The sequence below is a fragment of the Gossypium hirsutum genome, chromosome D07 (genome assembly GCF_007990345.1).
Source record: "Gossypium hirsutum isolate 1008001.06 chromosome D07, Gossypium_hirsutum_v2.1, whole genome shotgun sequence".
NCBI lineage: Eukaryota > Viridiplantae > Streptophyta > Magnoliopsida > Malvales > Malvaceae > Gossypium > Gossypium hirsutum.
The window spans coordinates 18,180,970-18,195,956 of record NC_053443.1 but is presented as its reverse complement, the minus strand read 5'-3'; the positions used below and the strand labels follow the sequence as shown (position 1 = coordinate 18,195,956).

At 28.4% G+C, this 14,987-nt stretch overlaps 1 protein-coding gene and 1 long non-coding RNA gene across 2 annotated transcripts; one reads left to right on the top strand and one right to left on the bottom strand.

Moving 5' to 3' along the window:
• Positions 1-1,496: 1,496 nt before the first annotated feature.
• On the top strand, positions 1,497-2,129 carry LOC107956686 (uncharacterized). The gene is made up of 3 exons (XR_001700200.2): positions 1,497-1,571; positions 1,821-1,884; positions 2,049-2,129. It is a non-coding gene; the product is annotated as an uncharacterized lncRNA (long non-coding RNA).
• A 4,167-nt stretch (positions 2,130-6,296) lies between these two features.
• LOC107954341 (tubulin beta-5 chain-like) lies at positions 6,297-8,456 on the bottom strand. Its single transcript, NM_001327622.1, is given in 4 exon segments — positions 6,297-7,163; positions 7,272-7,541; positions 7,891-8,310; positions 8,399-8,456. Coding segments are annotated over 3 exon segments (1,344 nt in total). The 5' UTR covers positions 8,285-8,310; positions 8,399-8,456; the 3' UTR covers positions 6,297-6,483.
• Positions 8,457-14,987: the final 6,531 nt, after the last annotated feature.

Sequence of the window (14,987 nt, the reverse complement as noted above, 5' to 3'; positions counted from 1 at the left end):
TGAACGAAATCCTAGTTTCAGAGTAATTTTTGGATATAATCTTTTTGTTATTTTCTTCCTCAAATCTATACTTGTGCTTTTACTGAATCGGTGTTCCCTAGTAAATTACTAAAATATCATCTTATATACAAATTAAGTTGTACTTTTATGAGTAATTTTTTTGTTTTTTATATAAATAAATCAATAAAAAATTTATTTAACGATATTTAAACTCAAAATATCATACATGATAAATAATTAACTTTATCATTATGATTTTTATGCGAATTTTTAAAAAAATATATTTGTTACAATAATTTTTTGTAGTTATTTTATTAAGTTGATGTCATGAGTCAACCAGATATCAATTCAATTATGAAATCACTTAAATACCCTTTCATGTACAAATTAAGTTATATTTTTATTAGGATGTTTTTAACATTTTATATAATAAATCAATAAAAGTTTGATCATAATGAAATTTGAACCCATAACACCATACATGATAAATAATTAAGTTCGCCATTATAGCCAAAGCATCAATTGGTTTTTATCTAATTTTTTAATAAATATATTTGTTTCATACTTTACTTGTAACACCCCTTGCCTGATCCAATTAGGGTCGAACCACTACGAATTAAATTATTCAAGTTTTTCTTCCATTTTCTTATCATTTAGAAAAGTTTGTAGAGATTTTTAAAATACCAATTCATCCCCCTCTTTGTGTTTTCGGACCTAACAAAATCTTTAAAATATATAAAAATGCTAAATTATATACATATTTTTTAAAAATTTCAAAATGACAAATTTGAGAAGTTGAACAAGTAAATTATCAAATTTCTCTTATTTTTTCTCTTATACTAATTGTCTTTTTTCTCTTTTTTTATAGCTTGTATTTGAAAAAATCGAATCTTTGTGTTGTTGAAAATTAATAATAAAATTCACCTCCTTAGAAATTTAATTTTCATCTTTTCAAATACTTAAAACCTATAGAATTTTTATCACCATGTCATCCTTTGATTTTTTTTTGGTGAGAAAGTAACAATCTTCTCTAGTGTGAGGGTATTCAAATCCATTAAAGCGCCTAAATTATAAAAGACTATAATTTCTGTAACAACCCGGTTTTGACTCTAATCGGACATAGTGGTTTCGGGACCACAAGTCCGAGTCAAAAAAATATTTTAATATTATTTTGTGTGTTTATTTTGTGTGCATTTGATTGTGTGAAATTTTCGTGTTTTAATTTCGTCGTTTAAGTGTCCGATTTAATAAAAGGGCTTAATCGCGTAAAATGAAAATTTAGGGGTTAATTATAAAAGAACCTAATTGTTGTTGTCTTTATAACTTAGAGGTTTCATTATGCAAATAGTCCACTATGTAAGTTAGTGGGTGGCAAAGGACTAATGTAACCTTATTATATATGTCATATATATATATATAAAGGTTAATATAGTAAATTAAAAATAAGGCTAATATATGCTTAATATAACAAATTAAAAGGGCCATGCATGTTCATCTTTTGGCCGAATATTGAAGAGAAAAAGAACCATTTGAAAGCTTTAAAGATTCGGCACTTTGAAGCTCAAATTGAGGTGTGGATTTTGTTTGGTTTTCAATAATTTTTACGTTTTTGAGATCGTTGCTTTGTATATTACCTAGCCCATGCTTTAATTTTTGGATTTGATGATGAATTTGAGATTTGCCATTGTTGATAATGTGAGGAATTTATTGTTTGATGATGAAAAATAAATCTTTGATGTTTGATTATCATGTTTAATTAAGTGATTTTTTATAAAAAAAAATCCAAATTAGGGATTTAATTGTGGAATTTGAAAATTTAGGGGCTTAAATGTGAAATAAATGAAATATATGGGCTACTAGGGACCATTGGAAGATTCGGCTAAGGTATGATTTTGATAAATTTTGTGTATTTGGTGTATTTTTGTATTAGGACTAAATTGCAAAAAGTGCAAAATGTTAGGGGTAAAATGGTAATTTTTCCATTTATGTATTTTTGGACTTAATTGAATGTTTTGATGAATAAAAAGGTTAAATTTGATTATGTTTAGATCAAGAAACAAAGAAAACGAATTTGGATCGGGGAAAAACGAAAGTAATCGAATAGTCGATCGTGTCTGCTAATATCCGAGGTAAGTCTATCAGCTATTTAATGTTATCAAATCAATATATATGTATGTATATCTATTATGTTTGTTGTTGAGCTATAATTAAAAGTAATTTAATTGAATAAATTCAAATTATAAATGGTATAAATATGTATATACAATGTTCGAATATATAGGTATATGCTTATATAAATATTTGAATAAAGTTAAAGTATGAATGGTATAAAGGTATATATATATTCAAATAATTATATATGTATCTATATGTATATATACTTGAATTTGGTTGGTTGTATGAGAGTTATATATATATGTGCACATAAGTTTCGAACATATATATATGTAGGTAAAAACATTTGGGTTTGATTAAAGGTATGTATGTTGTAATTGTACAGATAAGTTCAAATAAGTAGGTATATGGGAGTTGGAACATCTATATATATATGAATAGGTCTTGATTATATTTTAAGGTATAAATGTTAAATACGTACTTGGGAGTTCGAATATATCTAAATGTATATTCGTGTACAGATTCTTGAATTGAATTGAATGTATGAATTGCAAACTCTTTTGTGATTGAATATGGACTACAATGAATGTGTGTTTGCTATTAATAAGTATTTGAGGAAATTATTATGTATATGGGAAAAGTGAGATTTTCAGGCTTAGCGCTTAGCAGGCTTATTGCCGGTGAAACACTTCAGACTAAATGTCTAGCAGGCTTAATGCCGGTGAAATATTTCAGGCTATATGTCTAGCAGGCTAAGTGCCGGTGTACTGAATCAGGCTTTAAGCCTAACAGGCTAAATGCCGGTGAATCTGTTTTTAAACATGTGATTAAGTGTACAATTATATGATTTTGGATATATTTAATTGATAAGTATATTTATATATACATCCGGCTAAGTGCGTTTGATGATTATATATATATATTCGGTTTATGCAATTGTAAAATATATATATATGCTTTGGGATTTTGCATTTGATAAATATATACTTATAAATATTTGGTACGCATACTTGATTAGCAACTACATATGCATTCGAGATATATATATCTTTGTTTATAAGTATTTGATGAAAATGAATGCATTCGTTCATATGTATTAGATTTGTATTGGTTTAAAGTTTATCATGAGTATACATACACGTTCGGTTATGATATGTGTATAATATATATATATGATCGGTTGTATACATTCGGTTGTAATGTTGTTTGGTATAAATAAATATTCAAATGATCGCATTCGACAGGCATACATATCTGAATATAAATAAAATGGTCTGAGTACAATAATGTATAAAAAATTAGTTTTCGTGTTAATTGAAATCTCAGTGAAATAGATTAAAAGGTTATATTATATATATTTATATACATTTAGTTATGCTGTAAACTTACTAAGCTATAAAAGCTTACTTTGTTTGTTTTCGTCCATTTGATTTTATAGATTTTGGAGACGAGTTACGAGCTCCGGGATCATCAGCATAGTCCATCATACTATCGACTTCCTTTGGTATTTTGTTAAATATTTGAACTTAATCTTATGGCATGTATAGGTTTGAGTACGATGTTAATTACATTTTGATTGTAAATTATAATAGCTATGCGAAAGTAATTAAATTTTCATGTTGTGATCAGCTTGGTTTTAGAAATGGTTGTGTTTGTTCGGTAATGCCTCGTAACCCTAATTCGGCGACGGAGACGGGTTAGGGGTGTTACAATTTCTATCAATTTCTATTAATGTTTTGAAAGTAGATATGTATTTTTTTTTAAACAAATCAAACATAAATTATTTTTTATTCTATATAAAATCGAGGAAAAAATTGAAATTCCTAATGTTGTTTCTATGAAAGTATATAAAGATGGATTTTTTTAATAAATTAGAAAGCTATGATTTTTTCTGATGTTAGAGATTTAAATATCAATGAAACATCAAATCTGTCAAAAGTTTATCCGTAAAATTAATTTTTATTTATTTTTTTATTGGTATGAGATTTAAAAACATGTTAAAGTATGTATATTTTTTTGAAAAACAAATAATTAGGTTTGATGTATTTATATTAATTTTTTTAATTATTGTGCGTATTTGATAAAGGATTCTTTATAGAAGCATTTAAGATATAAATAAAGAATAATTTTTAAAAAGATACTATAATCATTTTTATCTTTTAATTGAAAATATTTAATAAATGTAGAAAACCATATATGCATTAGTGTGAAGTACTATACTAATAATTTGGTTATATTAGTTGTGTTATTTATAAAATAATGATAATAATTGTATCCATTAAGGGTATTAAGTTTATTATCTATACTATTAATGGAAATTTTTATTGAGTTTGTATCACGGATTAATCGAGTACTAATTTAGTTAAGAAATTAAAGAAATGCCATTCCTTTATTAAAATAAACCATATTATTCGAGGGTATATTCATCTTTCTATTTTAACAAAAATTAAGAAAAATATGCATATAACGAGATCTGAGTCCGAGTCAATTAGAGTAGTAAAACTTTAAGTTTATAACTCAAACAAAGCTTTATTTTGATGTTTTTTATACATTTTTTTAATATGCACAAATTATTATCTCCACGAGTTATATATTAATTGAGTTGGTGTCACACGTCAACTCGATACAAATTCATTATTGATAAATAATAGTAGTGGATTCAGTTACGTGTTTAAACTTCGTTTTATCATTATTTAACTAATTTTTTATGTTAATATTGTACATATCTCACGTGAAAATTATATGTTTGATTGTTTATTGGATGTTATTTTTAAACATACATTTGTGTTCTAAATTTGTGGTTTCCACACGCATACGCGTGTGATAAAATTTCTAGTGTTTAAGTAGTTAGCTTAACATTGATTACTAATTTATAATTATTTCATAAATTAAATATACATTAAAAAGTACGTGCCTAAAATTTAGTACTAAAATTTAATAAATGTTTGTAAAGTAATATATCAGCAACCAAAATAGGGAGAACTCAAATTTATGAATTAAAGAAATGGTTAGAGTTGTTTTAAATTTCTTTTTAAGATTCAAAAATTGAAATAGTAATTTTTGTTAGGAATAAAAATATCAAAAAAATTCCTAGATAATTATTCATGAAAAATGTGTTTTTTAATATATGCCAATAATTCATGTAAAATGTTATTAATTTTTTCAAAATTAATTTTTTGAGCAGTAATAATATAAATCACCTTAATTATTAGTTTTAAAAATTTGTTTCTTAAATTTAGTTAATTGAGTGTAGTAAATTTCATTATTAACCAAGTTGAAATATTTTTCTTTTATTAAAATGGGAAGGAAAACAATTTATGATTCTCTTAATATTACTTTAGATAATTAAATTGGAATGGTATAATTTAAGAGTAAAATTATATTTTATGTAACATAATAACCTGCCACCTACCAACAATTTATGGCAATTATATTCCATAATTGTAACTTCAATTTTAAATAAAAAACAATTCAACGTGATGGTTTATTTTCATTTTTAAATAAATTTAAAATGTATAAGTATTTGTTGAATGTATCCCACTTCAATTGATTTTTTTTATACAATATAGATATCACATTTATTTAAAAATGCGTGATGAACATAATTATATTGCTAAATTTAATAATTAATTTGATAAATACATATCTTTTATACAAAATCTGTTAAAATATTAATCTTATAAGAAATTATATAAATGAGTAAACTAGTGTAATTATATTTCCATAAAAAAAACTGTCATTTTTTTAGGTTAATGTTGATTTTTATATGATTTATAATTAATGTCATAAGTTACTAGTGGAGGAGCTCCTTTAATCCACCTCAACCTAAGGGTTATTCAAATATTTCCATTAGAAAATTTTAATTTATAAAATGTTTAGATAGGAAAGTGTTTTTTTTAAATAAAAAAGTTATAAAAATGTTTTTAAAAGCCTTAATTCATAAATTAATATCCAAATTATACATTTTTCCTTTTCTGTATTTCAGCTCTCTTTTTTTTTCCAAATTGATACTTCCCTTACTCAGATCAATAAATCTATTTTATAAATAAATAAATAAACCCTTAACTCACTAATGAATACCTAAACTATACTATTTTTCCCAAATTGATACCTCAACCTCTTCTATTTCTTGTTAGAACCAAATATAAAAGAAATACGTGATACCAAGAACCAAACAGATATAGCCAATACTACTAATTTTCATTATTGTAAACCAATGGAACAAGGCTGGAATGCAAACATAACGAGTAATACACACAAGCTTTTCACATATATTAAACTACACAAAACAGCACATAATCGCCAAACTTCGCTCTCTAGTATAACGAGGCATTACCACATGACATAGTATCAAGTAGCATACCACCTTTACATCTCATGAACAGCTTCCTCGTCTTCATCCTCGTATTCAAGTTCATCCTCAGCTGTTGCATCCTGGTATTGTTGATATTCAGAAACAAGGTCATTCATGTTGCTCTCAGCCTCAGTGAATTCCATTTCATCCATCCCTTCACCAGTGTACCAGTGCAAGAAAGCCTTCCTCCTGAACATAGCAGTGAATTGCTCACTCACTCGCCTGAACATCTCCTGAATGGAGGTTGAGTTGCCGACAAAGGTAGATGCCATAGACAGGCCCCGAGGAGGAATATCACAAACACTGGACTTGACATTGTTTGGAATCCACTCAACGAAGTAGGATGAGTTCTTGTTTTGAACGTTAATCATTTGCTCATCAACCTCTTTGGTGCTCATCTTACCCCTGAACATGGCTGAGGCTGTGAGGTAACAACCATGTCGAGGGTCTGCAGCACACATCATGTTCTTAGCATCCCACATCTGCTGAGTGAGTTCTGGGACGGTTAAAGAACGATACTGCTGTGATCCCCGTGAGGTGAGAGGAGCAAATCCAACCATAAAAAAGTGGAGCCGAGGGAAAGGAATGAGGTTGACAGCAAGTTTCCGGAGGTCAGAGTTGAGCTGGCCAGGGAACCTAAGGCAGCATGTCACACCGCTCATGGTTGCAGAGATTAGATGGTTCAAATCACCAACTGTTACAATCGACAAATGAAAGTTACCTTAGTAATGACCTTGTGGCAATGTAGCATGGGAATAGACAATCATATACTAAAAGATGAAGTTGAACAATAGAAACTCACAGCTAGGAGTAGTTAACTTGAGAGTCCTGAAACAGATATCGTACAAAGCTTCATTGTCCAACACCATACACTCATCCGCATTTTCGACAAGCTGATGAACAGAAAGGGTGGCATTATACGGCTCAACCACAGTGTCTGAAACCTTTGGTGATGGGAAGACTGAGAACGTGAGCATCATTCTATCAGGGTATTCTTCTCTGATCTTAGAAATCAACAGAGTACCCATACCCGAACCAGTTCCCCCTCCAAGAGAGTGGCAAACTTGAAAACCTATTCACACAAACAAATAATCTTATATTCAACCAACGTAATTCCCGTAAAAATGTAGAGTCTTTAGTGTTTAAATTTAAAAATTTCCCTTCAAAAATTAAAGATCTACATGGCAAAACTTTATTTGTATCGCTACATTATCCATCACCAAAATATGTTTAGAATGCTCCGTAACTGACTTTTGGTCTGTTGACATAATACTAATCCAATTTTGTTTTATTTTTCTTTTTATACAATCAAACGAACAACTGAGAACGTTAAACAGATACATAGAAAAAGTCTACAGGAATTCCATTGAAAGAAACAATATTAAATGAGAAAAAGATGTTAAAAACTAAGAAATTTATACCTTGGAGACAATCACAATTCTCAGCTTCCTTTCTGACAACATCAAGAACAGAATCAATAAGCTCGGCTCCTTCAGTATAATGCCCCTTAGCCCAATTATTACCAGCTCCAGATTGGCCGAAGACAAAGTTATCGGGCCTAAAGATCTGACCATAAGGCCCGGTTCTCACACTATCCATGGTCCCGGGCTCAAGATCCATGAGCACGGCGCGTGGGACAAACCTTCCACAAGAAGCCTCATTGTAGTAAACGTTAACGCGCTCCAATTGTAGACTGGAGTTTCCGGTATAGCGTCCGGTAGGGTCAATGCCGTGCTCGTCGCAAACCACTTCCCAGAACTTGGATCCGATCTGGTTCCCGCATTGCCCGCCTTGTACGTGAAGGATTTCCCTCATTTTTCGTTTGAAAACTTGTTAAATCCCTGCGAAAATCAAGAAATGGTAACTAAAAATTCAAAAAAAGAATAATCTAGTAACAAAGAGGAAACAAATCTAGTGATTGAATCATACGGCGGGACGAATGCGGGAAGAGACGGATCAGAGGATGAGGAACAAAGGAAGAGGTGCGAGGGATGGTGATTTATTCGGGGAGATATCATGCGAGGATTTATATTAAGGGGGAGAGGGCAATTTGGTCTCTTCATATCCCACATCTCCTATTCACAACAAAACTATTTTCCAATTTGGATATATACCCAATTTGAAAAGTTAAAAACATATTAAAGATAAAATTTATTTTATTTTGCTTTAGGTATTAATCTATTAAAGATAAAAAAAAATTATTACTTTTTTTGCTACCAACTTTTTTTTTGTTATTTCAATTGATTCTTGGAAATTAATTTTTTAAATTTTATTTTTGATATACACATTTAAACATCTATATAATATATTGTTTACATATTATATTTATGTTTTATGTTTTATCATTTCTTTCATTTTCGGCATATTAATTGAAATTTCAATTGTATTATAGTATTCTTTGCAAAACAAATTTTATATAGGTAGGATTTTATATATGCATTGTTATATTTTAAAAAAAATATATATGTAAAATAATTTTGAAATAATTTTATCTCCAATTAAAATAATAATTTTAAAAATTATGAATTAAAATATTATTAAATATTAAATCCAAAGATTTATTATTAATTAAGTTTGTTGTAAAAATATTAAATACATAAATATTATTTTTATTTAATAAAGGTAAAATTTTAAATTACCATTATATTCTTAATAAAATAACTAGTGAACCAAATGTGATAATGCGATTTTCTTGATATTTTAATCAATACATTCCAATGTATATCAAATATTGCAAAATAACTTTTTCAACAATCTCATTCTCAGTAATCACATTTTATTGGAATCATTGTTGGATCTGGTGTCTTGAGTGTAGTATTTTCGTCAATATACACTTGTAATTTTTTTGAATAGATTAGTTAATAAAACAAATTCATTGATTACATTAATATACTTTGTATAATGGTCATCACATGGCTTTTGCACGTAAAGCAAGATAGGAGCAAATGTTGCTCATTGGTTGTCAAATGTTTAACTAATACTAAGCAGTATTAAGTGGTCAAATCGTAGTACGGAAAGACAACTTGTATTAGTAGATAAACTTAAACATGTCTTTAGTCTAATCAGAAATAAGCAAACCGATTGAAAGACTAATATGTCTGTCGTATATCAAGTCCAATTGGAGAGATGTCTTGTCTTGGGCATCGAAGCGGATGACTCCCATAAGATTGAGACATAGATGTAACTGATTAGACTGACAATACATCGGATAGAACCGAAGTAGAATAGATCCTGAATCCGTTTATGGATTTATTCACTTGTGACGTTCATAGTGTGACATACCTAAATCCTGAGTGGATGACGGACTATTTATGCGTGACTCATACACTTTGATGTAAGTAAAAGCTTAAGTTCAAATAGATAAGGAACCAAAAGTTGGTGCGTTGGGTGTACGACTTTTGTAGAATGTAGTGTCATTCACAACAGTGGAATTCATACCCCAAAATATGGATAAATGATTTCCTCTAATTCGCATTCATGGTTGATGAAAAGTAAACATGGCCACGGGTCATCAGTCTTTGTAATGGATGACTTGATCACTAATTGATATTGATTAGTTTTTCATGAAAGAAGATGTAATGGTTACCATAAGATAAAATAGGATCATATTGGGAGAACGTATATTATCCAAAGAGGTCAAGGATATCCTATGAGGGTAACACACTAATGACAATGTCATTGGACAAGTATTGAGTAGTTCCTTTTGTAATAGTATGTTGTTGGGGAGAGCTCAGTCACGATACTATAGTGGAATGACTTCGTGACTAAATGAATTTATAATTAATAGGCGAAAAGCTAGAACTTAATTATAAATCATTTGAACCTCAACTACATATATCCAATCGGTCACTTCGCTAACTCGTTGAAACCATAAATGAATTGTGTGTTTAAATAAAAATGAACAGAGTGATTAGAAAAAAGAGAAATGAGAAACATTCAGGAATGATTATGGTTTTTTTCTGAAATGGAGAAATGGGATCATTTGTAAATGAATGTAAGTTTCCAAAAATAGAAATAAAAATAAAAATGAAAACTTGCAACCCATATAGGATTACTTAAAAAATGATTAAAAAATGAGTTTATATTTTTGAACTGTTTTGAAGCCTGAAAATGAAAATAAATCATTGGATCATAATGAACATGTTAAGTTGTGACATATTGAACGAATTTTCTCGAAATTTTGGTATTAAACCTTTTTCTTTTTGGAATAATTTTGGTTCTCAACTTTTAAAATTTAGTAAAATTGTTATTTTTAAACCAAAAAGTTGACTAAACAATTAAAATTTTAACGATACTGAAATGACTCGTATAGTATGCCAGATGTACATCATATAAATAAAAAATTAAATAGTAAAAATTACTATTTCTCGAATAAAAAATTTAAATTATAAAATACAATTATTTTAAAATTTTTAATATCAACTTTTCAAGTGAGTCTAAATTAAAATTGAATAAAAAGAATAAATTATAACCAAGGAATAGTTTTATTTATCAGTCCAATTATTCTCACCATTAGAGAGAGTGAAAACAGAAAGGAGAGAATTTATAAAAGCATATTTGTTGAAAGCTAGATAAGCCAGAAACAATCGAAATTAGGGGATAATATGATTTGGATGAAAATTTACTATGTTAATTAAATTTTACATGTCATGTGAAAAGGTCAGTCCATTATTTGCTGTGAACATGAATGCCATGTGTCTTAAGGGTGCTATAATTGAACAAATCCAAAGACAAAGCTACGAGGGGCACATGGTTTCAAACATGCCAACACCATTTATCTCCATCTTATACTAATATTCTTGAGATACTCAAGTTTGGGTCAAACCCAAAATAATGCTTTTTAAAGGAAAATAAATAAACAATTTATATTATCATTTAGTATTGAATAAATTAGAAAATTGTGAAAATATTATTTTGGAATTAAAATAAGTTAGATTATTTACGGGATTTTAGTTTTTTATTTTTTGAAAAAATTAATAAAAAATTTTGCTAGTGATGAAATTTACACCTGTGTTATTTAAATTTATAAAATATTAACTTTACTACTTAACTAAAGCTTTACTTTAATATAATATTTACATTTTAACTGTATTATGCATACTTTATTACCTTCATTAATTTTATATCTATGGTATTATTTAAGCCTCTGACTGAGTTGGTGTCACGAGTCAACCGGACACCAACTTGTTAGGTAAATTACAAAAATGTCTTTCCGTATTTAAAATAAGTTATATTATTCGATGATACTTTAGTCTTTTATTTTTTTGAAAGCCAATAAAAAATTTGCATGTGATGGGATTTAAAAATGTTCTATTTACATCAAGAATAAATTAAATTTACCACTGAACCGAAGTTTTATTTTAATATGATATTTATATGCTAATTGTATTATGCATACTTTAATTGTATTTGTGTTTTAAATATGCAATTTTCACATGCATACTAGAGGTGCTCATGGGCCGGGCCGGGTTCGGGTCGGGCCCATAAAAAATTTTGGCCGGCCCGAAATATAGGCCTGAAATTTTGCTCAGGCCCAACCCGAGAAAAAAATCATAAGCCCGGGCCTGGCCTGGCCTGGCCCATTTTTTTAATAAATACCAAAAATTTATTTTAAAAATTAAAAAAAGTATTTTAAAATATCTTAAAAATATTTTAAAATTAAAAAATAAAAAAAAGTATTTTAAAAGTATTTTAAAATTTAAAAAATTTAAAAATTAAATATATTTATTATATTGGGCCGGGTCGGGATGGGCTCGGGCCAAAAAAGTGGTGCCTGAGGCCCGGCCTGTTTTCTAAACGAGCCTCATTTTTTTGCCCAAGCCCATATTTTGGGCCTATATTTTTACCCAAACTCTCCCATATTTCGGGCGGGCCGTCGGGCCGGGCCGCCCGGCCCATGAGCACCTCTAATGCATACGTATATGATAAAATTTTGAGTATTGATAATGATGTTGATTGAGTTGGTGTCACAAGTCAACTTAACACTAACTCAAGATTGATGACAACACCATAATAAATAATTATAGTGCATTTAACATTCTTAATATGATATATTTATGTGTTTAAATTTCATTTTACACACAATTTAATATATATATATTATTTTAATATCTTACATATTTCATGTGTTGTTATTAATTAGTTTCAAATTGTTGTTTCATTATTTATAGTATGTTATTTTAAAACTAATATCTATGTTTTAAATACGCAGCTTTCATACAATTACATGTGTGATAAAATTTCTAGTATGATTTAAAGTATTTTAATTCAATATCTTATTTAAAAGGATGTTAAATGAAATACATCAGTTGAAACAAATAAAAGTACATCATATGTTTTTGGTTAATTTCTGTTGTTAGTCCCCTGCAGTTTACAAATGTTATGGAATTAGTTTCTATACTTTAATTTAATCAATTTTAGTTATGAACCAAACAATAGTAGTTATATACGTTTGGTTATATTCTATTACTAGTCTTGTGCTATGCGTATAGTTGTAAATTTAGTCCATATTCTCCAATTGGATCATTCTAAGCCCTTATACTTCTCAAATTTTAAAATTTCATTCTTGACGGAAATGATGGTCATTAATCCATTAATTGGACTTTTAGTGAGTAATATGTGGAAATAACAAGCTGATATGGCATTATACATGTGATAATGTATTTGTTGCATCAAATTTTAGAAATAACAAAACTTAATGAATTTAATAGTTCTTATTTGGTGAGGGTTAGAATTTTATAATTCAAAAGATATAAGGATTAAAAATTACTAAATTAAAGTACAAGAACTAAACTCACAACTTTATTAAAGTAGAGGGACTAATAGTAGAATTTAACTTATATTTGTTTGCATGAAATGTAATATAAACCTCAGGTGATAATATTTTTCCTAATAAAGAAACTATTTGGAATCCCAGCCCTTGCTTTTTTTAAAAAGTTTAGGATCCGTTTATTCTATTTATCTATAATATATAAAAGGACCGACAAGAATATTATCTACTTTTCATCATATTATTTAATTAAGGATAAACTACCAAAATAGTCACTTTTATTTACCTCATATTACATTTTAGCCACTTATGTTTGAAATGTTACATTTTAGTTACTTACGTTAACATGTTGTAACATTTTAGTCCTTGAGCCATTAATTGCCATTAACGGTGTAACGGTAAGCTAACATGGCATATTAAACCATAATTTCAAACAAAAATTTTATATTAAATTATACAATTGGTCCCCATATTTTTTTTTGTTTCGAGAATTTTAATTTTTTTCCTTTCATGTTCTTTTAAATTTCTTTTTTCTTTATTTAATTTCCATTCTATTATGCTTTTCCCTCTGTTTTCCTCCCTTCTCCATCTCTTTTAATGCATTTTTTTCTATGTTTTCCATTTGTTAAAATTTTTTTATGTTTATAAAAAAATAAAAGGTGAAAGTTGAAACCAAAATAAAACTTGCTTCGCATATTCTCACTCCACAATTACAAACCCCCATTGTCCATTATCACTTTAATGAACCAATTTCGATCTCTCAATGACCTAGTCCACAAACTCGCCTCACTCAAATACCTCACTAATCGTGACTTATGGTAGTTCACCTCAACAAAGTTTCTCGAGTCCATTCCCTTAACCTCCTAACCAACCCCCATTACCACCTTATCTATCTTACCTGAAACATTCTCGCCCTCTCAGAACTACATTGTTTCACGGATTCTTCAAATGAGTTCTACACTCTCAATGACTAAAATGATCACCATACGAAACTTACCCTCAGCTTTACCAAAACCAGTTTGGCTCCATACTCCCTTTCTCTTTTCGATTCATCTATGCTCGGCTTTCAATCAAGCTTGCTTGGGAATATCCAAGAAGGTTTAGATCAATTTTATCGTTTGCTTAATCCAATTTGTCAGAAAATGAAAGAAAGGGAAAGGAATAATCTACATAGTTCTGTAAAAGTTTGGAAAAAATTGTTTTGAATATAAAGAATTCAATTTATGTTTAGATTTGATTAATGATATGGTTTTTTTTATATTGATTAGTTAGATCCAATTTTAGTTTCAAAATTAGGTTATGTTCAAAGCGAGATTTGATTAAGAATGATTGATATTTGTTTTGAGTGAAATTCAACTTAGGAATCATGTGAAAGAAACGAGGACTTGGTTTATTTGGTGGGCAAATAAAGGGGAAGAAGAAAAGGAAAATAAAGAAATACAAAAATTAAATTATTCAAAAAAAAGTATAGGGACTAGTTTTAACAAATGGAAAATATAGGGACCAATTTTATAATTCAACCTAAAATTTTCATTTGAAATGATGATTTAACGTGCCATGTCAGCTTATCGTTATACTGTTAACGTCAATTAATACTCAGTGACTAAAATGTTACAGCATGACAACGTAAGTGACTAAAACGTAACATTTCAAACATAAGTGACTAAAATGTAACCTGAGACAAACAAAATGTCTATTTTAATAGTTTATCCTTTAATTAATTTTAAAAATAAGTATAAATTTTCAAAT